Source organism: Vulpes vulpes, chromosome 14 (genome assembly GCF_048418805.1).
Source record: "Vulpes vulpes isolate BD-2025 chromosome 14, VulVul3, whole genome shotgun sequence".
NCBI classification, from domain to species: Eukaryota; Metazoa; Chordata; class Mammalia; order Carnivora; family Canidae; genus Vulpes; species Vulpes vulpes.
The window spans coordinates 29,058,313-29,083,598 of record NC_132793.1 but is presented as its reverse complement, the minus strand read 5'-3'; the positions used below and the strand labels follow the sequence as shown (position 1 = coordinate 29,083,598).

The 25,286-nt window shown below is 44.9% G+C and overlaps 1 protein-coding gene across 1 annotated transcript in view; it reads right to left on the bottom strand.

Moving 5' to 3' along the window:
• Positions 1-17,913, bottom strand: part of TMC2 (transmembrane channel like 2) — a 55,437-nt gene extending 37,524 nt beyond the window's left edge. The window contains exons 1-4 of the mRNA XM_026012269.1: positions 17,880-17,913; positions 16,093-16,414; positions 12,595-12,747; positions 569-659 (exon numbers count right to left, since the gene is read on the bottom strand). Of these exons, the coding sequence (XP_025868054.1) occupies positions 569-659; positions 12,595-12,747; positions 16,093-16,414; positions 17,880-17,913 (600 nt within the window). The remainder of the gene's footprint in view (positions 1-568; positions 660-12,594; positions 12,748-16,092; positions 16,415-17,879) is intronic.
• Between the last annotated feature and the right edge of the window lie 7,373 nt (positions 17,914-25,286).

The window sequence follows — 25,286 nt, the reverse complement described above, 5'->3', positions numbered from 1 at the left end:
CCTGAAAAAAAGGTATTGGGAATAAAAAAGACTCAAATCCAACATGTACAGAAAGTAATTCCTCAAATTATGGGAGCACCATCTGCAACTTTTTGATGATACATATGATCTTAATGAAATGATTGAGTTTTGGCAAGAATATGAAATATCCAAATGGCCCCAAGAAAAAGTTAAAACTCAAATGAACCAATGAACATGGAATCCATGAAAAAACTTTCAAGGTGTTATATAAAAAATGGATGATTTATCAAACCATGTGTCCTGACTTGGGGCTTGGGAAATAAGATCTCAGTGCTTTAATCTCATCAGTTTTGTTAGTTTATAGTTCTTCACCAGAGAGAAAGTGAGTCTCAAATACACTGATGCTCTCACAGATAAATGTAGAGAAATTGACAGGAGACAGTTGGTTTGCATTCCTAGACAAATCAGTTGCTCAGTCGGACCTCACACTGAGGATTCTGGGGGAGCTGGACACTGATGCAGAGGCTGGGCAGGTGCCTGTTATGGTCACCCGGGTTCAGAGGGTGAACAAGCCCTCCTGAGGGATTGCTGCCTCTCTACCACCCACCTTAGCCACCAGCATCCTATAGGCATAGAGTCGCTTGCCTTTTCCCTTTCCCAAGGCTCCTTCATACTTCTCCACAAATTCTTGGGCCTCCCTGGTTAGGAAAAAAAAAGGGAGTTAGAGGGAGAACTTCAATTAACATCAGACCAAAAGAAATCTGAACTATGAGAGCATATATGTTGCTAAAAATCTTTTTTTTTTCTCTCTAAAAGTCTTAAGTGTTTTCATACCCCTAGTTAGAATATAAGCTCCATGAAGGCAGGGCATTTTGTCTGTTTTGCTCATTGAAGTTTCCTAAATGCTAAGAATGGTGCTTAGTACATGGCAGGCACCTCTGGTGACATGACCCTGAATGGCAAAAGGGACTTTGCAGATACAATTAAGATTCCAGAATTTAAAATAGGGAGATTATCCTGGATTTTCTGGAAGGGCCCAGAGTAATCACATGATCACATGAGCCCTTAAACACAGAAGAAGAAGAAGAAGAAGGAGAAGAAGAAGAAGAAGAAGAAGAAGAAGAAGAAGAAGAAGAAGAGAAAAGAAAAGAAAAAGAAGAAAAGAAGAAGAAGAAGAAGAAGAAGAAGAAGAAGAAGAAGAAGAAAAGAAGAAATGAAGAAGAAGAAGAAGAAAAGAAAAGAAAGAAAAGGAAGGAAGGAAGGAAGGAAGAAAGAAAGAAAGAAAGAAAGAAAGAAAGGGCAGAAAGGGAAGTCAGAGAAATTAAAAGCAAGAGATTTCTTGACCCTCTGTTGCTGGGGGCCCTCAAGAGGAAACCAACAGAAGGAAGTGAATTCTGCCAAAATCCAGCAAGCTTGGAAGAAGACCTCTAGCCCCACATGGGAGCCTCAGCCTTGCGAATACCTTGATTTTAGCTGAGTGAGACCCTGAGCAGAGAATCCAGCCAGGCCACCCCGGACTTCTGACCAGCAGCACTGTGAATGGAGAAGTATTATCTGTTTTTTTTTTTTTTAAGATTTTATTTATTATTCATGATAGACATAGAGAGAGAGGCAGAGGGAGAAGCAGGCTCCTGGCGGGGAGCCCGATGTTGGACTCCATCCCAGGACCCCAGGATCACACCCTGAGCGGAAGGCAGATGCTCAACCCCTGAGCCACCCAGGTGGCCTGAGAAGTATCGCCTTAAATAGTTACCTTTGTGGCAATTTGTTGCAGCAGCAATAGAAACAAACACAGCAAAACAGATGAAGGGGATTAAGTGGTAAAAAATTTCAGTTATAAAATAAATAAGTCACAGAGATGTAAAGTACAGTCTAGGGAATATAGTCAATAATATTGTAATAACGTTGTATGGTGACAGATGGTAGCTAGACTTATCGTGGTGAGCCCTGTGTCATGTATATACACATCGAATCATGCTGTTGTACACCTGAAACGAATATAATATTGTATGTCAACTCTACTTCAGTAAAAAAAAAAAAAAAAGAAAATGAATACAGCATTCAGTAGACATTTGTGGACTGCATGAATGTTGAATGAGGGAGTGAATCTCCACGGAAGGTTGGATGAGAAATCCACGGATCAGTTTGTCTATTAAGTATTCTGGGGAGTGTGCTGGGGCTGGTGAGAACTGGCTCCTGAGAACCCAGTGTTAAATATTCAGGAACTTGGCCATCCAGCTGTTAAACTGTTGGTAGCTTGAAATTGGCCACGGTGGGAGTATTTAGACCGTGGAAATCAGCAAATGCTGCAAATCTGGGCCTTTCCATCCCAGCCCCCAGCCAGCCAGTTTTTCAGCACTGGATAGAGCCACACAAATGGATGAGGAACGAAGTCCATCTCAGCGTGGCCGGAAGGCGGCGTTGTGGAGCTGTGTTGTGTGTCTAGCTGATGCGGCGCCCCCACCATCTGCTGTACAATACCTATCTCACCTCCAAAGTGCAAGTGCAGGCAGACGACAAGAATCAAAGTCACATTCTAACCTCAGGTGAATCTTGAAGCTGGTTTTATTCGGATATCTCCATATTAATAAGGCTGACTGTCTAGCTCTTGAGCCTGGGGTGAAAAACTGGTCTGTATGGGATTAAGGCTCCTTAATGAGATCAGCTCCCTGTTCCCCCCGAGGCAGGACATGTCCTGGCAGTTAGTTATCTGTGGCTACCAACTTAGCCATCACACAAAAAAATGTTTTCATGAAATTTGTATTTTTGTTCTTTTCCTGTATTTTACATGTGAACAGAGGCTCATAAGCACTTAGAGTTTGTGGGTGTAAATGTGCCAGGTTTTGGGGCACCTGAGTGGCTCAGTCAGTTAAGAGTCTGACTCTTGGTTTTGGCTCAGGCAGTGATCTCAGAGGCCTTGGGATGGAACCCCACCTCATCGGGCTCTGTGCTCAATGGGGAGTCTGCTTGGAGATTCTCTTCCTCTGTCCCTCATCCCAGTCTCTCTCTCTAGAATAAAGAAATAAATCTTTAAATGTGCCAGCTTTTAAGATTTGAGGACTTCAAATGAGAATTCTTGAAAGTAAGAGCCAGCTCTTGTTTCTGAGCCATTGGGCTGGACAGCAAATGCTTCTTTTCTTGATGTCCAGATTCTGTGTCTAGATGCCCAGATCCCTCAGGAGAACAGAGTGCTGTGCCCACTACTGGATGCAAATCCCAAGGACCATTCACTATGAAAAGCCCCCCTGGTTTAAGAATTTTGGTGGGGGTCCTGGGTGGCTCAGTGGTTGAACGTCTGCCTTTGCCTCAGGTTGTGATTTTTGCAGCAAGCTCCTTTTTAAACATGTTGCCTATAATCCAGAGAGTATTTGGTTTATGGAAACCCTGGCTCCTGCCCTGTACTTCCTTTTTTTTCTTTTAAAGATTTTATTTATTCATAGAGACACACACACACAGAGAGAGAGAGAGAGAGAGAGAGAGAGAGGCAGAGACACAGGCAGAGGGAGAAGCAGGCTCCATACAGGAAGCCCCACGTGGGACTCGATCCCAGGTCTCCAGGATCACACCCCAGGCTGCAGGAGATGCTAAACTGCTGCGCCACTGGGGCTGCCCTGCCCTGTACTTCCTGATGTAAATCTTACTTCTGTCAGGTGCTTCTGTTCCCCCCTTGTCACCAAGTGTCCTTTGAAAAGGGAACTTCCTGTAAACTTGCCTCTCTTTTTTCCTCATACCAGATGGTGTGTGATAAATGCAGTGAAATAGCAAAAGAAGAAGGATCTGTTGTTTTGAGGAAGCTTTTAGGGGTGTGGATCTCAAGTTCACTTTTGGTAGGTGATGATTAACCCCTTAGGCCCCTCCAGCACTCAGCAAAGTAAGAAGTTACTGAAGAAAGGGCTTTCATGTGCAGGCACACCACAGACAGCACTTCAGAATCCCCCCACATTTGCTTCCTGGAAGATCCTTCTTGTGAATAAAGTGGCCCAAACCAGTTTGGAAAACACGAATCAGGGTGGCTAGCCATGGCTGCTGGGAGGGAAGGAGGTATATTGTATGGCTTTTAGTGCCAGAGCCCAGGCAGGATTCTGTGGCAGTTTTCATCTAGAAATGAGGGTGATATGAGAATCAAGTGTGTGAATGCATGCAGCGTGAGTATAGCGACTTCATTTGACAGCCAGTCGCCCCTTCCCCTTCTGAGGAAGCAGTAGCTCCAAGGGTGGGCAGCTGGTAAGACTCTGCTAGTTCAGGGGCTTAGTGTGAGGAGGCCTCTGCCTCCCCAGGTGCCTGGACAAGGGGCTTGGTAGCATGACCTTTCACAACAGGAATGCTCTGAAGTTGACCCATGGCATCTCTCAGAAACATTATATGCTTCCAAAAACTCCTCCCTGGTGAAGGCATTCAGATTCAAATCACACTTAATTTAGAGATTTGAGGTAAAAATAGACACAGGGTAGCTCTGTGTGTGATGGCATCCTCACAGAATGTTGCTGTCCCATGCAGGACACTGAGAGAGAATCGTAGCCAGCCTGAAATCTAGAAGACACATGGAAGGGGGAAGGAAGCATTGATTGCTAAAAGGAGGTGGCTAGGGGCTGGAGGTGGCCAGAGGTTGAAGGTGGTCTGGGCCATGCTGGTTTGGCATCTCCCTTTGTCCCCAGGCAATTTCCACTTTTAGTTGTGGAGACAATGGCCAAATAAATGCTGAGTTCACACTAGAAATTCAGATCAGCCAGGTGAGGCATCTGCTCTAGAGACCTCACTGAATCAACCCAAGGGCAGTGGAGGCTAACCAAGCATAGGTTGTAGTTTAAAATACGTTAGCAAATTATTATTCTTCCCTTTAAAATGGAGAACTGGGTACTTAGGTGGCTCAGTTGGTTAACTGTCTGACTCTTGACAGAGTCAAAGCCTGACTGCATCAGGCTCCTTGCTCAGCATGGAGTTTGCTTGTCCTTGTCCCTCCACTTCTCTCTTGCTCTCTCTCTTTCTCAAATAAATAAATAAATAAATAAAATCTTAAAAAAAATTGGAGAACCAAATTCTCCTCCCCTTGCATGTGGGCCAGACTTAGTGACTTGTTTCCAATGAATAGAAAGTGGTAGAAGTGACATTTTATGACTTCTGAGACTAGGATATAAAAGGTACTTTCTCCTTGAATACATCCTCTTTTTTTTTTATTATTTTTAAAATTAATTTTTATTGGTATTCAATTTACCAACATACAGAAAAACACCCAGTGCTCATCCCGTTGAATACATCCTCTTAAGCCAGCTGCTATGTCGTGAGGATACTCAAGCAGCCAATGGAGAGAAACTGAGGCCTTTCTTTTTTTTTTTTAAGATTTTATTTATCCATGAGAGACAGAGAGAGAGAGAGAGAGAGAGAGAGAGAGAGAGGCAGAGACACAGGCAGAGGGAGAAGCAGGCTCCATGCAGGGAGCCCGATGTGGGACTCAATCCCGGGACGCCAGGATCACACCCTGGGCTGAAGGCAGGCGCCAAACCACTGAGCCACCCAGGGATCCCCCCTGAGGCTGCTTTCTAACCACCAACATCCACTTGTCATCCATGCGAGTGAGCCACCTTGGAAGTGGATTCACCAGCCCCAGTCAAGCCTTCAGATGACTGTAGCCCTGTCCAACATCTTGACTCAACCTTATGAGAGACTCTAAGTCAGAACTGCCCAACTAAGTTGCTCCTGAATTTCTGATCCATAGGAAAGAGTAAATTTTCATTACAGTTTTAAATTACTAAGTTTGGGTTAATTTATTACACATCCCTAGATAATATATTGTAGAACCCAAAACAGTGCTTATACATTTAGGTTTATTATGTCTTTCTCTTGATGGATTGATACTTTTATCATTCTATAATGTTCCTTTCTGTCCCTGTTAATTTCCTTTACTCTGAAATCAACTTTATCTGATATTTATGTAGCCTCTTCTACTGTTACTTTGGTTAATGTTTGCATGATATATGTGTATTTTTGTCATTTTTGTACTCTCAACCTATATATACCATTATATTTAAATTGGATTTCTTGTGGACCATATGCAATTAAGTCATTTAAAAAATTACTTTGCCAGTCTGTTTTTAAAATTGGTATATTTAGACCATTTACATTTAATGTAATTATTAATATATTACAATTTAAACCTACCATTTCATCTTTTTTGTTTTATATTTGTCCTCTATGTTTTTCATTTCTGTTTTCCTTTTTCCTACAGGTTACTTGAATATTTTTTAGGATTCCACTTTGGTTTGTCTATGATGCTTTTTATTTTTTTTTATTTTTTATTTATTTTTTTTCTATGATGCTTTTTAGTGTTATCACTTTGTATGACCTTTTCAGTAGTTGCTCTAAGTATTACTATATATTACCATATCATGTAATATGCAATGTAAGATGTGTGTGTGTGTGTGTGCATGTGTGTGTGTATTCAAAGTCTACTGGTGCTGACATTTTACTAGGTAAAGTGTAGAAGTGTTACCTCCTTTTACATCCTTTTAACCTCCCATTTATAATTGTCTTAAATATTTTCCCTTCACTCATTGAGAACCACATTAGATGGTGTTATAATTTCTTCTTCAACTGTCAAACATAATTTTAAATACTCAAGAGGAGAAGGAAAGTCTATGACAGTTTCCAATATTTTTGCTCTTACCCTGTTCTTCCTTCCTGATGTTCCAAGAGTCTTTCTTTTATCATTTCCTTTTTTGTTAAAAGAATTTACCTTAGTCATTCTTTTAGGGTAGGTTTGCTGGTAACAATTCTTTTAGGTTTCCTTCATCTGAGAATGTCTTGATTTCCTCTTCTTCTTTTTAAAGATTTTATTTATTTATTTGAGAGAGAGACAGAGAGAGAGCATGAATAGGGAGAGGGGCAGAGGGACAAGCAGACTTCTCACTGAGCATGGAGCAGGTTGCATGGGGTTTGATCCCAGAACCCTGAGATCATGATTGGAGCCACTCAGGCTCCCTGATTTCTTCTTATTCTTAAAGGATATTTTTGGGGCTATAGAATTCTGGGCTGACAATTCTCTTATTTAGCACTTGAAAAATTGTTGTGCCATCTTCTGTCCTCCAGGGCTCCTAGCAAGAAATTTGCTGTCATTCTAATTGTTTTCCCTTACAGGTTTCTCTCTGACTGCTGGTAAGAAATGTGACTATGGTGTCTTGACATGAATTACTTTGGTTCATCCTGTATAGGGTTTAGTTTTCTCAAATCTGTAAGTTTTGCCAAATTTGAGAAATTTTTAGTCATTCTTTCTTTTATTTTCTAAGATTTTATTTATTTATTCATGAGAGACATACAGAGAGAGGCAGACACAGGCAGAGGGAGAGCTCATGGGGAACCTAGTGTGGGATCCCAGGACCCTGAGATCATGACCGAGCCAAAGGCAGACGCTCAATCACTGAGCCACCCAGGTGCTCATTATTAGACATTATTTCTTGGAAGACCTTTTCAGCCCCATCTGCTTTCTTCTCTTTTCTGGGACTCCTCCCCCTATCCTCTCATATCCAGGGCAAGGGATGTGGAAGAGACATTAACATTAGAGCATTTATTATAGTCCCACATGTCCCATTCATTTTTCTTGCAGATTGTTTTCTCTCTATTGTTCAAATTGGTTAATTTCTCTTGTTCTATTTTCAATTTCATTGATTCTTTGCTCTCTCCATGCTGCTGTTGAGATCATTCATTCAGTTTTTTAGATTTTAGTTGTATTTTTTACTTCTAAAATTTCTTTCTTTTTCTTTCTTTCTTTCTTTCTTTCTTTCTTTCTTTCTTTCTTTCTTTTCTTCTTTCTTCTTTCTTTTGATTTTTATGTATTTATTCATGAGGGACACACAGAGAGAAAGAGGTAGAGACACAGGCAGAGGAAGAAGCAGACTCCATAAAGGGAGCCTGATGTGGGATTCAATCCCAGGACTCTAGGATCACGCCCTGGGCTGAAGGCAGGCGCTAAACCACTGAGCCACCCAGGGATTCCAACTTCTAAAATTCCTGTTGTTCTTTAGATCTTCTATTTCTTTTGTTAGACTTTCTTTTTTTTTTTTTAAAGATTTTATTTATTTATTCATGAGATACATATATACATAGGGAGAGGAAGAGACACAGGCAGAGGGAGAAGCAGGCTCCATGCAGGAAGGCCGACACGGGACTTGATCCTGGGTCTCCAGGATCCCACCCTGGGCCAAAGGCAGCACTAAACCGCTGAGCCACCGGGGCTGCCCTGGACTTTCTATTTCTTCATTAGTTTCATGTGTTCATAATTGCTCAGGGAAGCACTTTTATGATAGTTTCTTTAAAATCTTTGCCAGGTAATTCTATCATCTATGCCATCTTAGCGTTAGCATCTTTAGTTGTCTTTTATCATTCAGCTTAAGATCTTCCTGGTTCTTGGTAGGATGAGTGACTTTCAGTTGAATATTGGACACTTTGGGTATTATGTTTAAATGGATTATTATTTAAATGGTTGTTTAAATCTTGTTTAAATGGATCTTGTGTAAATCTTCTGCTTTAGCAGGCTGCCTCTGACATGGCTTCAGTGGGTGAAAGGGATGCTGTCTGGTTACTTCCAGGTGGAAGTCCATGTTCTTTACTTGGCCCTCTTTGGCACCTGAGGCTGGGTAGAAACTCTTCATTACTGCTGAGCAGGGATGGGAGTTCAGGCTTCCAACCAGGTTTTTCTCATATCTTCCTGGCTAGGAGGGATGCCTTGCTTCTGTCAGATGGTGGTGAAAGTCTAGACTCCCCATGTGGCCTCCACAGACACCCAAAGGAGAGGGAGGGCTCATGACTGCCTGGTGGGGATGAAAGTCCATACTACCCACTCAGCCTCCTCTGATACTACCCTGGTGGGGGCATCAGGGGCACGAGTTATAACCTGACAAGGGAGGTAATCTAGGCTTCCTCACTTTGCTTTTGCTGCCAGGGATGGGGATGGGGCTGCTTTCTGTTTGTGGGGCTTGGCTAGAGTAAAATTGCTATTGCCTATGACTTTGCCATCTTGACAGACTATCCCTTTCCTGGGCCTTTGGCTAGAGAGAGCTGTTTTTTCTTGAGGTATTTTTTTAGTCTGTTTCTGTCCATGTTTCTGGGTGGCCAGAAATATAGGGCAAGAAGAAAACCCCAGAACTCAGTGCCCTATCAATTCTCTGTCATGAGGTCTTTAACCAGACCATTTTCTTCTTTCCACCTTTCTGAGTCTTCTTATGTTTGCTTTACAGGTAATGTCCAGGGTTTTAGTTGTAGTTAGTGGGAAGAATTGGCAGAAGCAGGTCTACTGCCTCTTTCTGGAAGTGGAATTCTTCAGATTTCTCTGAAGAAAACAGGCAATTTGGGTAATTTTCTAAGATATCATCTGATAAAGCTGAGGGACACATCTGATTAATTCTATGGTTGAAGCAAACGTGGGATGCCTGGTGGCTCAGCAGTTGGGCGTCTGCTTTTGGCTCAAGGCGTGATCCCATGGTCCCAGAATCAAGTCCCACATCGGGCTCCCTGCATAGGGCCTGCTTCTCCTTCTGCCTGTGTCTCTGGCTCTCTCTCTGTGTCTCTCATAAATAAATAAATAAAATCTTAAAAAAAATAAAAGCAAACATCCCTGATGCATGGGTCCTAAAAGGCAGAGACTGACTAGTGCCAAAGCTGCCCAGAGGTGGCAGAGGCATGAGCACAGGCTTGGGCCAGTTCACCACTGTTTTGTTCTTTATGCGTTACTATTCCTTCTTCGGTTGTCACAACAACCATACCCAGGTCAGCCAGCTGCCCGAATGGGCCGGAGGCTGAGGTCTCCACACTATTGCTTCTGATAAAGGATTTATCGGTGCCTGGGTGGCTCAGTTGGTTAAATGTCCAACTCTTAATTTTGGCTCAGGTCAAGATCTCAGGGTCATGAGATTGAGCCCCACATCAGGCTCCGACCGAGCTCAGTGAGTTGGCTTGAGATTCTTTCTCTCTCTCCCTCTGTAACCACCCGCCCCTGCAAAATAAATAAATAAAATCTTAAAAATAAAAAAGGAAGATGTACTCTGGGAATGCTATCTGCAATGAAAAACCTCACTGCCAGAGAGGGAAATCATAGAGGATGCAAAGGGATTCATTCTAGAATGTTTAGTAACTCTAGAGAAAGAATTACAAATGAAGAGCACAGGTACTGGAGCCAGAATCCCTGAGTCCAAATGCCAACCAGGCCACTTAACTCACCTTGCAAACCTGGAGCAAATTACTTAATTGCTCTGTGTCTCAATGTGCTCTTTAGTAAATTTGGGACAACAGTAATACTCCCTATATCACAGGGTGGCTGTAGGATTAAATGAGCTGTGACACACCAGCACTCAGAACAGTGTCTGGCACACAGGGAGTGCTCAGTAAGTGGTGGCAATACTAAAAAGAGAAATAATAAAAAGAATAGTAAAAGATGAATTAGACACAGCTCTGCAGACTGCAGAGTGTCCAGTTGAGGGGGATGCTCAATTGGAGCATTCAGTGCCAGGGGGATCAGAGTGGCAATAAATAGCTGGGTCTGAATGTGAGGAGGGCCATGGGGCTTCCCTGCAGGGGGAGCACTTGGCCTGAGTCTTACAGGGTCTGTGGGAATCAGCCAGGTAGGCCAGCAGAAAGCAGAGATCTAGGCAGAGGCACCAGCTTGCTTGGAGCTGCTGAAGCTCTCCTGCCTAAGACCCGAGTCTGGGATAAGGAGGCTCCGGAGAGGGAGGAGCGAGGGGGGGAGGCCTGGAGGGAAGAGGCCGGTGTTGGCTGAGGAGCTCTGCCCCAGGGACCCAGGGACAGAAACGTGGGTCTGTTCAACTTCCCAGGCTTTCAAGGCTTCCCACTCACACCAAGAGCAGGACCCCTGCCCCTGCAGCTGGAGGAGATATCAGACTTCTCTCCTCTGGGCAGCTAGACAGCCCTGGGGAATCTTCCTACTCCTTGAGATTTCCAGCCTGCTGGAGATCTCATTTCCATAAGCACCTCGGTTGCTCTTTTTCCACTGTTAATAAAAGATGTGTTCAGGTGACACCTGAGTGGGGGGTGAGGTTCTGTTAGAGTGACAGGTGGCTGTTCTGCACGCCCCTGTCAGGAAGAAGAACCTGGCCTGGAGATAGGAGTTTCAGAAGAAGGGCCTAGGAAGGAAGACAGCCACTGCCTAAAGCTGTACCTGCCACCAAACTATAGCCATCAGCCACAAGCGATGATTTAATTTAAATACAGTAAAATAAAACAAAAAAATTTAGTTTCTTGGTCACACTCACCACTTTTCGAGTGCTTACTGGCCACATAGGGCGCTATTAGTGCAGATTTAGAGCATTCCCATCATCCCCCAAAGTTCTGTTGGTCAGCACTGGGCTGGCGGCGCCAGGGGGACACATTTTTTTCCTGCAGCTGTGTAGGATACAATGTGGTAATTTGCTGGCATGGAGTAAGCTCTGTCTTCCAGAACCTGTTGGGGTTTGCCTTGGGTTTGTGCAGCCCAGCATCTTTGCTGCGCCTCTTGGGGGTAACCAGCGAGGCTCAATAGGTCAAAACACAGCTGCCAAACTGTTCTACAAAATAGAGGGTGAGGCGCTTGGCTTGAGAGGATGGAAAACTCATGTGTGAGCAGAGCCAGGGAAATGGCTTTATAAAGGGGGAAGGGGAAAAGGAGTGTCCCGGCAGCCCTGTGGCAGAAAAGCCAAGGAGGAGCTTGGGGGAAATGGTAATGCTGGATTTTTTTTTTTTAAGATTTAATTTATTCATTTGACAGAGAGACAACTTGCAGGTTCACAAGCTGGGGTGAAGGGCAGAGGGAGAGGGAGAAGCAGGCTCCCCCCTGAGCAGGGAGCTTGACCCTACCTTGGGGTGCTTGGGGCTCAACCCCAGGACCCTGGGATCATGACCTGAGCTGAAGGCAGATGCTTAGCCGACTGACGGTTTCTTTCTTTTTTTAAAGTAGAAAACCAGAAATGTGACTCCCACTCTTTTCTCCCGCAGCAGAGAGGGAAGACTCAGAAAATGCTCAAAGTGCTGGCCTTTCCAAGGAAGCCAGAGAAGGGCTGAGCTGGAAACAGAAGTCAGGGGCTTGGATAGGAGGAGGCCTGAACTATATTCATGGAGCACCATCGCAGCCTGGCCCTGGGTCAGGCAGACGCACTCCCTGCTCCCCACACACAAGTGTGGGTGTGCTACATACACATGGAGAGGTTCTTGGTTCCTAAAGAACACAGGGGAGTTCTGAACTTGTTGAGGTGGGGGCTGTCACCAAAAGCCCTCCAAGGAAGACTTGTCTGTGTTGGATTGTGAGGGAGGCACAGATGGGGAAGGGGTGGGGATAGAAAGGTTGTCAGGCAACAGAAGGGTTGGCCCTAGGCCAGGGCACCGTGATCTCTGTCTCTCCCACCAGAACCTGCTCTGTGCTGGCCAACAGCAGGGCCTCTGTCAACGGTCACCACTCACTCTTGTCTTGGCTCTAACAGCCCCCTACTCAGGCACTGTGCTTGTGCTGGGGAGAGAGGGACCAAAGCAAAGTGGGAGGGTCAATCTCGCCTTCCTGTCAAGTCCTCTCCAAGTCAAGATGGAAGGTGTTCTGGGCCCATCAGAAAGACCCAAGCCTTTTGCACATCAAGAGGCCCCGGTGGACCACCCCCTGCTCACCTGAGCTCCCTAAGCTTTTTTGCCATGGGCCAGGGCTTGTTCCGCATGGTGGCAATGAGCTTCTTCTTGTCTTCTAACTGCTCCAGGATCCGGGCCAGCTCCTCCTCTGACAGAGATTCCCCACCAGAGGTGCTGGAGGCCAGGGAGGGTGATCTGCACGCAGAGCCAGGGCAGAGCAGGGGGAGAGTGAAAGGTTGGCAAGTATCTTTAGGTGCTCTGTGGAATGTATAGGAGCCCATGGCCCTCCCAGCCCTGACCACCCCTCAGAGGTCCGCTCCTGCTCAGAAGCCCTCAGTGACTCCCACCACCCATCAGAAGAGGCCACAACTCTGTCCTGTAGCCCAAAACACTGGGAGAGTTGCCTCCCCCAACTCTTTCTCTGTGTGCTCACTACCCACCATGTTCTAGCATAATGCTGCTCAGTAGAACTATAACCCAAGCCATGTGTTGTAATTTAAAATTTTCTAGTAACCATATTAAAATCGCAGGAAGAGATGGGTAAGTTAATTTTAATAATACATTTTATTGAATCCAACATGTCAAAAATTGTAATTTTAACATGTAACCAATATAAAAATTATTAATGAGGTATTTTTTAAACTTTTTAAAAAGATTTTTACTTATTTATTAGAGACAGACAGAGAGAGAGGCAGAGAAGAGACACAGGCAGAGGGAGAAGCAGGCTCCATGCAGAGAGCCTGACGTGGGACTCGATCCTGGGACTCCAGGATCACACCCTGGGCTGCAGGCGGCACTAAACCGCTGCACTACCGGGGCTGCCCTTAATGAACTATTTTATATTCTTCTTGTGCTGTCTTCAAAATCTGGTGTTCATCCCACAACCACTGTGCATGTCAATTCAGACATTAAATTTTCATTGAACATATTTGATCTGTACCTGGATTTCACAAAATTTACAGTTGAAAGGGTAGATCCACACACTCAAGTTGTTTTAAACATACTTAAGTCTCCTAACAAATTAACCAAGTAGCAGAATGTCATTTTCCTTTGACATTTGCATCTGCATTGACAAAAGCAGTTTGCCTTTTATTTTTAAGAAGAAATGCATCATCTTCAAATTTAAATTGATTTTAAAAATACAGCTGTCTGTCCTGAGTTAAGTAAATTCACTAACTCTTGTGTCAACTCAATAGTATTCACCTTGAATTAAAATGAAAGGAGATTAAAAAAAAAGAAAGGAGATTAAAAATTCAATTCCTTGGTCATGTTGGCTGCATGTCAAGGGCTCACTCAGCATGTGGCTGCGGTGATGGTGCTGGACAGCACAGGGGGAGGGAACTTCCAGCAGGAACCCTTCCCCCATGTGAGGAGCCTCAGCATCTCACACACAAGACTGACTATGTGTTCGGCTGCCACAAAATCCTAGTTCTTGGAAACAGTGACTCCAGGTGGAACAGTAGCCCATGGGGTGAGGTGGAGGTGTGGAGAAGACCACGCTCCAGCAGCCTTCTTAGCAAGTTCCATAAACAGAAACACCAGGATGTGGGCTTGGGTTACTGCAGGTTTTAGAGAACAATTCACAGCAGCCCCGGTGAGTTTTTTTTTTTTTTAAATTTTATTTATTTATTCATGAGAGACACACAGAGAGAGGCAGAGACACAGGCAGAGGGAGAAGCAGGCTCCACGCAGGGAGCCTGATGTGGGACTCGATCCCGGGACTCCAGGACCATGCCCTGGGCCGAAAGCAGGCACTAAACTGCTGAGCCACCCAGGGATCCCCAAGCCTTGGTGAGTTTTAATTTCTGAAGAACTCAAAGAGCAGAGGGAAGTGATGAGACATAGGTGAGAGGAGGGGCCCCAACACTTCACCTCTGGAAAGCCTAGGGCACAGGAGTGTCTTGGCATGCCTCATGGGCACCCCGTGATAGTTGCCTTGAGTCTTTCCATGGGTGATCCCTCAGTCTGGGTGTGGGTGGCATTCAGTCATTGCTTGTTCAAATGACATCTGTGCTTCAATGACAGGCTGAAATGCTTACCTGCCCTGTGGAGGAACCCTGATGCCCCAGTGCCCCACCAAGAAGGCATTTCAATAAATCCTTTCTCAGACACGTACTACTTTCTGCCTTGTCTTGTAAAGACTGTTGCCTGTTAGACTCTCAGCATTTTGGGATCAGGACTGTCTTTTCTAAATACCCTAGAGCCCCATGAGAGGGAACATATTCTTCACCATAACCCTGATTCCTTCAACTATTTCAAAAACCTCCCCAGCCATCATCATCGACTGGGATTTTTAAAAAGATTTTATTTGGGATCCCTGGGTGGCACAGCGGTTTGGCGCCTGCCTTTGGCCCAGGGCGCGATCCTGGAGACCCGGGATCGAATCCCACGTCAGGCTCCCGGTGCATGGAGCCTGCTTCTCCCTCTGCCTGTGTCTCTGCCTCTCTCTCTCTGTGTGACTATCATAAATTAAAAAAAATTAAAAAAAAAGATTTTATTTATTTATCCATGAGAGACACACAGAGAGAGGCAGAGAGAGAAGCAGGCTCTCGCAGGGAGCCAGATGTGGGACTTGATCCCTGACCCAGGGATCAGGGCCTGAGCCCCAGGCAGATGCTCAACCGTTGAGCCACCCAGGTGCCCCATCAACAGGGATTCTTAAACATCCCAAGAAGTGAGTAAAGCCAAAAAGGGAGGCAAAGAGAAGATGTCCCCTCAAAACTAGTAGCAAAGAACTAAACTCCCGACTTGCTGATTCCATGATCTGGCTCTGTCCCTGAACCCACAGTGCCAGTGCTCATGCAACAGAGAAAACAAAACAAATAAAACCCCCCATATCCTAATTTTCGGGGCTGGTGGAACCACTGAAAGTCCTCTAGATCAAAGCAACATTTCACAGAAGAGGACACAGATCCAGACTGCAGAAGTGGTGTGCTTAAGTCCTACGACGACTGCTAAATCCAATTTTGCTCATTTCTCTCAGCACCTCTTCCAGAGCTGTGGTGAGTCACCAGCTGAAATCCAGGAGACTTGGGATCTTGTCCCATCCTGCTGCCATGTCACCTCCCCCACTCAGTGCTCCCATTTGCACTTGCTGGACAGGAGGCATTGGCTTTGAGAGTGGCCAGTCTGCCTGGAATGGCCAAGATCCTCCTCCCATTTCTGCCCCAGATGGGGAGGGCAGGGCAGTGGATAAGGCAGGGACAAACAGAATCAGATGAGAGCAGGGGTCACCAAACCAGGGGATGAGACCTTAGCCCTTCATCAGGGGAGGGGGAAGGGCCGAAGGAGAGGAATCTGGCAATCAAGAAAATGCACTTGGGGGTGCCTGGGTGGCTCAGTAGGTTAAGTGTCTGCCTTTAGCTCAGGTCCATCCTAGGGTCCTGGGATGGAGCTCCTATCTGGCTCCCTGCTCAGCGGGAGTCTCCTTCTCCCTCTCCCTGCCCCTCCCCCTGCTTGTGCTCGATCTTTCCCTCCCTCTCTCTCTCAAATAAATAAATCTTTAAAAAAAGATGCACCAGAATCAGAATCACAACATACCTGTGTTTCTTTGGTCGCTTCCGTGTCTCCTTCCTCAGTGCCTCCTTTTCCTTTTTTGGGGGAGCTCTCTGTCTCTGCTCCTTGAGGGAAGCCCTCCCATCTCTCTTCCTCCTCCCCTCACAGGTCTTCTTTGTGGAGCTCCGCCCAGGCTTCCCCAGCTCCTCTCTGAGTCTCTGGTGCTCTGCCTGCTTCCTCCGGGGGGACCCTGGCCTTGGGCTGCCCTCGGCCCGCTCCTTCTGGCTAGGCTGAGCTCCACGCCTGCCCACCACACGCTCGGCTCTGGGAGGCTGCTTCCGTGAGGGTCTCCTCCTGGACCTGTCACCTGCAGGGGCAGGAAATGGACAGTTCTGACCTCACTGGCCTCCACCCCAGGAAAGTGCCCCCGGGAATCAGAGGTCCACGATGCTTCCTGGAGCTTGTTGGCTCCAAAGGCCACCTCCTCTGGAGCCTCTAGTTTGGGATGAGATTTAATGTCCCCTCCTCTGACCGGTCGGTATCGCCACACTCTTGCCAAAACCTCAGCTAGAAATCTAGGCACATATCTTTTTGCTTCTTGGGTGTGCAGTTCCTTGGGGTCAGAGCTGAGTCATTCTCCTGACCTCCAGGGCCAGGCCAAGCATGGGTCTCCGGCAAGTCTGGACCCTGACATAGGAAGGGCTGGGCAGGCTTCTTTCTCCAGGAGCTGCTACCTCACCTGCCCCCACCTTTGTGTGTATGTGTGTGTGTGTGTGTGTGTGTGTGTGTGTGTGTGAACCATGACTTTGTGGCATTGGCAAATGGCCTGGTTGAACACAATCTACGGTATGAAATTCCCTCAAAAGTTTGCCCAACGGCTACACTAAGTACAACTATTCATATAGGCATTTACAAATTAAATGCAGGGAAATTTTCATGAAGTTCTGATATTAATTACCAACCTCTCCACAGCTTACTAGCTGGGTGTCTTTGAGCAAGTCACTTGACCTCTCTGAGTCTCAGCTCATCTCTAACATGGGGATGCTCAGTCTTACTCCATTAGCTTGTTAATGAACACAGAACAGTGACTGACATCTGAGAATAAATGATGCTACCCTGATACTTTTAACCAGAAATAAGATGTCTTTTGCTTAGCTAAGCTGGTTTGCATGAAATGATCATTTCTGTCACTTTTTTTTCCTAAAGATTTTATTTACTTATTCATGAGAGACACAGAGAGAGAGAGGCAGAGACACAGGCAGAGGGAGAAGCAGGCTCCATGCAGGGAGCCCGACGCGGGACTCGATCCCGGGACTCCAGGATCATGCCCCGAGCCAAAGGCAGACGCTAAACTGCTGAGCCACTCAAGCATCCCAATTTCTGTCACTTTTTATCTCTGTGACCACAGATAAATTACTTCACTTTTCTGCACCTCAGCTTCCTCGCCTGTAAAATGGCTCTAGTAGATCCTCGTGGATCTACGTGGTTGGGGGGTTAATTAAAAGCAGGAGTAAATGTTCTGGCCTGTGGGAAGTACTCAACAAAGTCCCCTTCCCCTTTCGTCTCCAGCCTGCCTTGTCACTTTTGCACTCTGAGGCCCCACATCTGAGGGAGCAGTGCCTGGAAACAATCTTCTGTAGGGCACTTGTTCTCATTGTCCACAGGGACCCCCAATCCAGACTTTTCTGCCATGGCTAGGCAGATTTCCCCAGCTGCACTGCAAAAGCCCCAGCTTTGGGCAAAGCAGAATAGAAGTTCGCCACTTGCCATTCCCAGCAACTGTGATAGAGTCTGGGATGTGGGGTCTAAGTTTCCCAAATTCTCACCCCTACCGTCCTCCTCATCCAGCCTCTCAGGTTTGGGCATGCGATGTGGTGGCCCCAGAGAGCTTTCCTCTCTGCTTCCCTGACCCTTGAGAAGCAAGCCACCCTGTCAAACAGCAACCAGAACCAGTCCATGGTAGGTGGGGCTGGATTTGGGCAGACTGAACTGGGGATTCAGAGTCTGGAGGAGTAGGCTTGTTATCTGAGTAACTCTCGGCAAGTTTCTTATGCTTTCTGAGTCAGCTTCCTTGTAGGTACTCCAGTAAGTACTGGTGGTGTTCTACCCAGATCTGCATTACATGACCACTGCATCATCCCTAGCTGTTGTGCATGGTGACTCTAACAGCTCACAGGTTCTCCCTTCTTGGTTGATGGGAACCATGTTGCTGGGAAATGCCTGGAAATTTACATCCCTTTCCTCTCCTTGAATCAGCCCATAGCCAGTTACTAACTTATATGGAGTTACAAAAGTCCAGTCCTCTGCTTCAGGCCTGGGCAAATCTGTGGCTTATTCATACTCCAGAGCTTCCTACAAGGTTCAGGCATTGGTTAGACTCCATCTGATCACACATCCTTGCTCAGTTTCTTCTCTTGCCCTGCCTATCCTGTTTCCCTCATTCCTTGTCTCCTGAGAGCCACCCTTGATAAATTGCATGCTCAGGAATCCCCATCTCAGGCTCTGTTTCCAGGGAATATGACTGATGATCTATACGCACCTATCTCAAAGTGTGGCAGGGAAATCCAACCAAGACAAACATTTGTACAAGTGTGATGAAAGCTGGAGCATGCTAGATTTGTGAATGGAATTTGCATTGAGGTTCAAAGAGAAACTGCTCCAAGTTTCAAACTAGGTTTGAAACTAGGATATTGGTGGCATATTCAAATGGATAAGGTGCCTGCCGGTTTGGCCAACTGGGTGGGCCAAGAACTCAAAGGAGATGTATTTGTCCTTTTATTAACTAATTCATTCACCCATACCAAAACACTTATCAATATTGACTAGATACTACACAGGCTACAGCAGCAAATGAGACTCACAAGATTCTGTCCTTCAACATGTTTTGAGTTAGTGAAGAGACAGTGTGATTGGTTCTATGATTCAAGAAGCATGGGGGTGGGCTTTACCCAGACTTCAGGAAGAGCTTCTGAAAGAAAAAACTTTTTTTTTTTTTTGAGAGAGAGAGAGAGTGAGAGAGCAAACTCTTGTAAGGCAGGGGGAGGAGCAGAAGGGGAGGGAGAAGGAGAGAGAAAATCTTAAGCAGGATCCACGACCAACGTGGCAGGACTTGATCCCACGACTCTGGGACTGGACCATGATCTGAGCTGAAATCAAGAGTCAGATGTTTGACCAACTGAGCCACCCAGGTGTCCCAGAAAGAAGAAACTTCTAAGCTGAGATCTGAGATCTTATTCTTTACTTATCCAATAATAAGTGTTTGTTTAAAATAATACTAGCAATGATGTGTTGGATGACTGTAGCTTTTGGATAAGTGAAATGAATGGCAGCAGAGTTCAAGGGACAGGAAGAAGGAACTGGAAACTCTGTTATAAGGGGCCTGCACTACCCAGGAAGTGGTATGGTGTTATTTGGAAGTGGACTTGTATTAATTATAAATGGATATTGCAAACTCTAGTGAAACAACTAAGGAAAGTTAAAAAAAAGGTATAACTGAAAAAAAGGAAATATAATATGCTTTTTTAAAAAGGAGAGAAACTGGAATTATATAAAATGCTCAGTCAAAAATCACAAAAGGTAGAAGAAAAGCGGAAGACAAAAAGAAAAATAAAGGAACAAGGGCAATGAATAGATGAACAGCAACAACTATAGCAAATATTAATCCAACTATATCAATAATCACTTTAAGCAATGGTTTAAATATATCAGTTAAAGAAAGAGATCGGGATCCCTGGGTGGCGCAGCGGTTTGGCGCCTGCCTTTGGCCCAGGACGCGATCCTGGAGACCCGGGATCGAATCCCACGTCGGGCTCCCGGTGCATGGAGCCTGCTTCTCCCTCTGCCTGTGTCTCTGCCTCTCTCTCTATCTCTCTGTGACTATCATAAATAAATAAAAATTAAAAAAAATATTTAAAGAAAGAGATCATCAGAGTTGATAGTAAAAAAGGCCCACCAAGGAATTGTCTACAAGAAATCCACTTTAAATATAGCAACAAATACAGATTACAAAGAAAAGGATGGAGGAAAATATGCCATGCTAACACTAACCAAAACAAAGCTAGAGTAACCATATTAATTTCAGACAAAGCAGATCTTAGAGCAGGGAAAATTGTCAGGGAAAAAAGTAGGGCATTACATTACATAACATTAAAGAAATCAGAGCTCCAAAAAGTCATAATAATTCTTAATATGTATGCACCTAATGACAGATTACCAAAAACTCATAGAACTCCAAGGAGAAATAGGCAAATCCACTATTATACTTGGAGAGTCTAGCCCCTCTGTCAGTAATCAAGAGGTCCAGGGGGCACAAAATCAATAAGGACATAGTTAAACTGAATAGAATCATCAATCAAGTGGATCTAATTGATGTTCATAGAACACTTACTCCAACAACAGGAAAATACACATTCTTCTTGACCCCACATGGAACATTCACCAAGATGGACTACATTCTGACCCGTAAAATATATGAGTAACCAAATATTGTTTCTAAGGCACCCATGATCCTATCTTAAGTGTTCAAATCTGACAAGTTTTGATTTCTTTTTTTTCCCCCAAGATTGACTCCTAAGTGAAGTAAAATAACTTTCAGAATATCTTTCATATCTAAAACTATCTCTGCAATTTCCCAGAAAGTCCTGGAAAATCACAAAAACTTATTCTTCCACATAATGAAAAAGAGAGGTGCCAAAAACAACTAGGATTATTTGATATGTTACTGTTGGAGTTTCATGGGAAGAGTTGTCAAATCAGAAGAGTTGCTTAGCCTTTTCTAGGCTAAATTGGTATAGGTCAAATGTTTAAATATTTCAGCAATTTTATGCTCTATGGGTTTAGTTTATCTTCTAGGAAAATAAGAGTAGTAGACAGTTTCACTAAAGAAGGAGAAAATTTTGCCCCTGATTCAGGAACCAAACCCTAATTACTCTAGGGAAATTGTGAAATTCAGGACTTTTATTTCCATATTTTATGAGAGGTCTGGAGAGTAAAGTGAATCTTACATGTTATGATTGAGAGAATCACAGGTGATCAGACAATGCCACCAAGAACATACCTTTTTTTTTTTTAAGATTTTATTTATTTATTCATGAGAGACACAGAGAGAGAGAGAGAGGCAGAGACACAGGCAGAGGGAGAAGCAGGCTCCATACAGGGAGCCCGACGTGCGACTTGGTCCCGGGTCTCCAGGATCAGGCCCTGGACAGAAGGCAGCACTAAACCACTGGAACACCCGGGCTGCCCAAGAACATACCTCTTGAGAGGTTTATGAAAAGAGGCAGGTGATGATTTAGAACAGAGCTGCCTAATTATTTATTTTTTTAAGTTTTATTTATTTAATCTCTACATCCAGTGTGGGGCTTGAACTCATGACCCCAAGATCAAGAGTCACTTCCTCTACAAACTCAGCCAGCCAGGCATTCCTAGAACAGAATTGCTTTAAATATATTTTGGGCTTTCTAGGGTAATGTGCAATGTTCCAGGGGAGGGATTTGTACTTGGCGTTCCTGAATTCCTGAAGACCTCTCAGAGATCTTTAATATTACTAAAAAGATCCAGGAAGTAAACAAAGATATCAGGAGACTGGGAACTTGGATTTATGATCCTATATTTGGTTCTATGGACTTTTCCGACTGCACATGAGATTTGTTCTTTTATTTAGTCTGGGCATTCCTGGCTCCTGCCCGGAAAGCGGACTATACAAACTCTGGCCACAATTCTTCTCTTTGTATTTGTCTGTGTACCAGTGTTTAGATGGATGAGTTTTTTTTTTTTTTTTTAAGATTTTATTTATTTATTTGAGACAGAGAGAGAGAAAAAAAATGAGTGGGGGGAGGGGCAGACGGGAAAGGGAGAAGCAGACTCCCCGCTGAGCAGGGACCCCCCCCCCCCCAATGCTGGACTCAATGCAGAGCTCCATCCCAGGACCCTGAGATCATGACTTGAGCCAAAGACAGATCTTAACCGACTGAACCAGCCAGGCGCCCCTGATCTCCAGAGTTTTAAACGCTGTTGTATAGCTGCTGTGTGTCAAATGATTCAGCAAAGGGTCATCCAGAAGAAAGAACTAGAACACCTGACACAGGTTGAAACAATTACCCCCAGAAATTTGGAAGTTGAAACAACTATCCACAGATAATTGACATGCGATTAGGATTCCTCAAAAACTGGTGAAGATCTGAATTGACTTTCTTCAGTTTGGGCTGATACTGATCACAAAGGCCAACTGAGAACTGAAACCATCTACCCCACACTCAGCCCAGACACATAGAACCCAAACTACACCTGAGTGTCTGCACTAAGATGATTTTGTGCTATACCTCTGTCTTCATTAGCATGATTTTATTTATTTATTTAAAGATTTTATTTATTTATTCATGAGAGACAGAGAGAGAGAGGGGGAGAGAGGCAGAGACACAGGCAGAGTGAGAAGCAGGCTCCATGCAGGGAGCTCGACATGGGACTTGATTCCGGGTCTCCAGGATCATGCCCTGGGCTGAAGGCGGTGCTAAACCGCTGAGCCACGCAGGCTGCCCAGCTTGACTTTATTTTTCCAGGAGCCTCCCACCCAGGCAAATTGCTTGATTGGTCTTTGCAGATTTCCCCAAAGACTCATCAACTCTTCAATTGAAAGCATCACAGACAATTTGCACCCGAAGTTTCTTGGGATGCTTTGTCTCAAAATCCTGGCCTTGCCACTTATTGTGGACAGTCGTAATTCTTACCCAATTCCAATAAAGCTTTCCACTTTGGAAATCCTGCCTTAAACCAAACTTTCAATTCTCAATAAATTCTGACCTTACCTTTCCCTTTCTGAGACACTGCCAAAGCTTTGCCTGCTGTAAGCAATAAAGCATCTTTGTCTTATGGGTAGTTTGAGTTGGTGATATTTAGGAAGCCCGTTTTTGACAATAACTCAAACAAATTTTTGTTTTTAAAAAGAAGGAACAAATGGTGGATGATTAAAAAAAAGCCATGGAAATACAGAGAGAGTGTGACAAAGTATAATTGGGATGATTAGAAATGCTTCGTAAAGGACTGATGTTTACTCTGATTCTTCAAGGATGAACAGGAATTTGCCAAGAGAAGAAGGGGAGGGGGATGGTGCTTGCAAGGTGAGGGGGTTCTAGGCAGAGGAAACAGGGGGTGAGGGGCCCCAGTGGAAACACAAGAGATGGTAGAGGTGACCAAGGCAGAGCTGAGTCTTGAGTGGGATCTGGTTGCTGGGGATGGGAGTGTGCTAAAAGGAGGTTGCCGAGAGAGCTGTACCCATACGGTAGCTGGGTTGAAACCTGGAGGGTAAGGGTGTGATACTGGAGTCTTTTTGCAGGATGTAGTCTGCATCCAAGGTTCATGCTAGCAGCACTGCAGAGGCTCTTGTGAAATATGGACACGGGCTCCCATTACTGCAGGGCAGGCCCGGTGAGCATGTTTGCTGTGGCTGCTTCACCCTCAGTGAATGCAAGAAAAGGCACCAAGCAAAGATCTGACTCCATATTAACACTCTTTGGGACTTGGCTTCTAATTGGGGCAATTACTGCGTGAACTAAGTGGTATAAGTATACTGAAAGGTGGTGAGTGCTGTTTACAGATGGAAAGATAAGTGATTGTATGTACGGCTGGGCAGGTTTTCTCAGCCCACTCCTGCCCTGATCTTTTTTTTTTTTTTTTTTAGATTTTATTTATTTATTCATGAAAGACACACAGAGAGAGGCAGAGACATAGGCAGAGGGAAAAGCAGTCTCCCTGTGGGGAGCCCGATGTGGGACTCAATCCTGGGACCCCAGGATCATATTCTGAGCGGAAGGCAGACGCTCAACCACTGAGTCACCCAGGCATCCCTTTAAAAAAAAAAAATTTATTTATTTATTCATGGGAGATGCAGAGAGAGAAAGAGAGAGAGAGAGAGAGAGGCAGAGACACAGGCAGAGGGAGAAGCAGGCGCCACGCAAGGAACCCGGTGTGGGACATGATCCCGGGACTCCAGGATTACACCACGAGCTGAAGGCAGGCGCTAAACCACTGAGCCACCCAGGGATCCCCCAAGGCGTCCCTTTTTAAGTAGTTTCTATATCCAATGTGGGGCTTGAACGTACACCCCGAAGGCACCCCCTGCCCTAATCTTTCTTCTCTATATTACCTCCTATGGGAAAAAGGCTTTGGTCAGAACCATATAAAGCAAGATTGTCTAAGTGTAATGAGAACTCATCCAAGTTAGGAAGCTGGTTAGTATCAGCCAGTGAGAGATGCGTCTGTCCCAGTGAGAGATGTTCTTCCTCATGGCTCCAGAAGGCTTCAGCCCCCATTTGGAGGAGGGCTGGAGCCAGAAACAAATCCACTCCCTCCAAAGACCTGGGAATGACTGTGAGAAAGTATGTGTCATTGCAGCTGGGACTCCTAGGAGAGTTCCAGAACTGAGCTATGCTCTCAGAGTGGACAGAAGAGCAGAGAGTGTGTACAAAGGGTGAAGGAGAAGGGTCTCCTGAGCCCCCATCTAATACTTGCTCCATATTGTTTAAAAGAACAGCGTAAAAATGTCAGTATGTGTCTGCATCTTCTTCTGAGCTCCGTGTGTCCTCAATCAGCTACCAAATGGTCTTTTTGGTAATGAGCTGTACCGAGCATTCTTTCAAACACCTTAGATAGAAGCTGCGGGGCTTCACGCATTTTTTTACAGGCTGTAATTCCTATTGTAATCTTATTTCCCAACTGAACGAAATTCATATGGAATGTGGAAAGCAAGCCAGAATTTGCTCTTCAATCTTCCCCAAGCCTCTTCCACACAGAATATGAGATACCCTTTTAGTTTTTCTTTATAGCCAGCTTTCCACGGACTCCACATGATGAATAATTTAGGAGTCTGAAGAGCAGCTGCTACATTAGGAAGACCTCCAAGCCCAGCACGCACTCCCTCACCCATAACAGGCCTCCTCGTGTGTATGCACCTGACCCAAGGTGAAAAGAGGCTGAGGAGACTCTGGAAGGCCCAGTGGGTCTGGCTCACCCTCCAACTTGGTGATTTTAACTGTTAAGTACATTTAGAAAATGATCTGGAAGGAGGGAGAATTCTGACCCTCCTTGTCAACTAGTGAAATTACAAATTGTCATTATTTTTAGAAAATAACTGTGTTCTCATTTTTTTTTCTCCTTGTAGACTATAAGATAAAGGAATAGGCTACCAGGTCCCCTCAGAGGTGACTCCAGAGGAGATTTAAAATGAAGCTCTTGATGTAATTGGG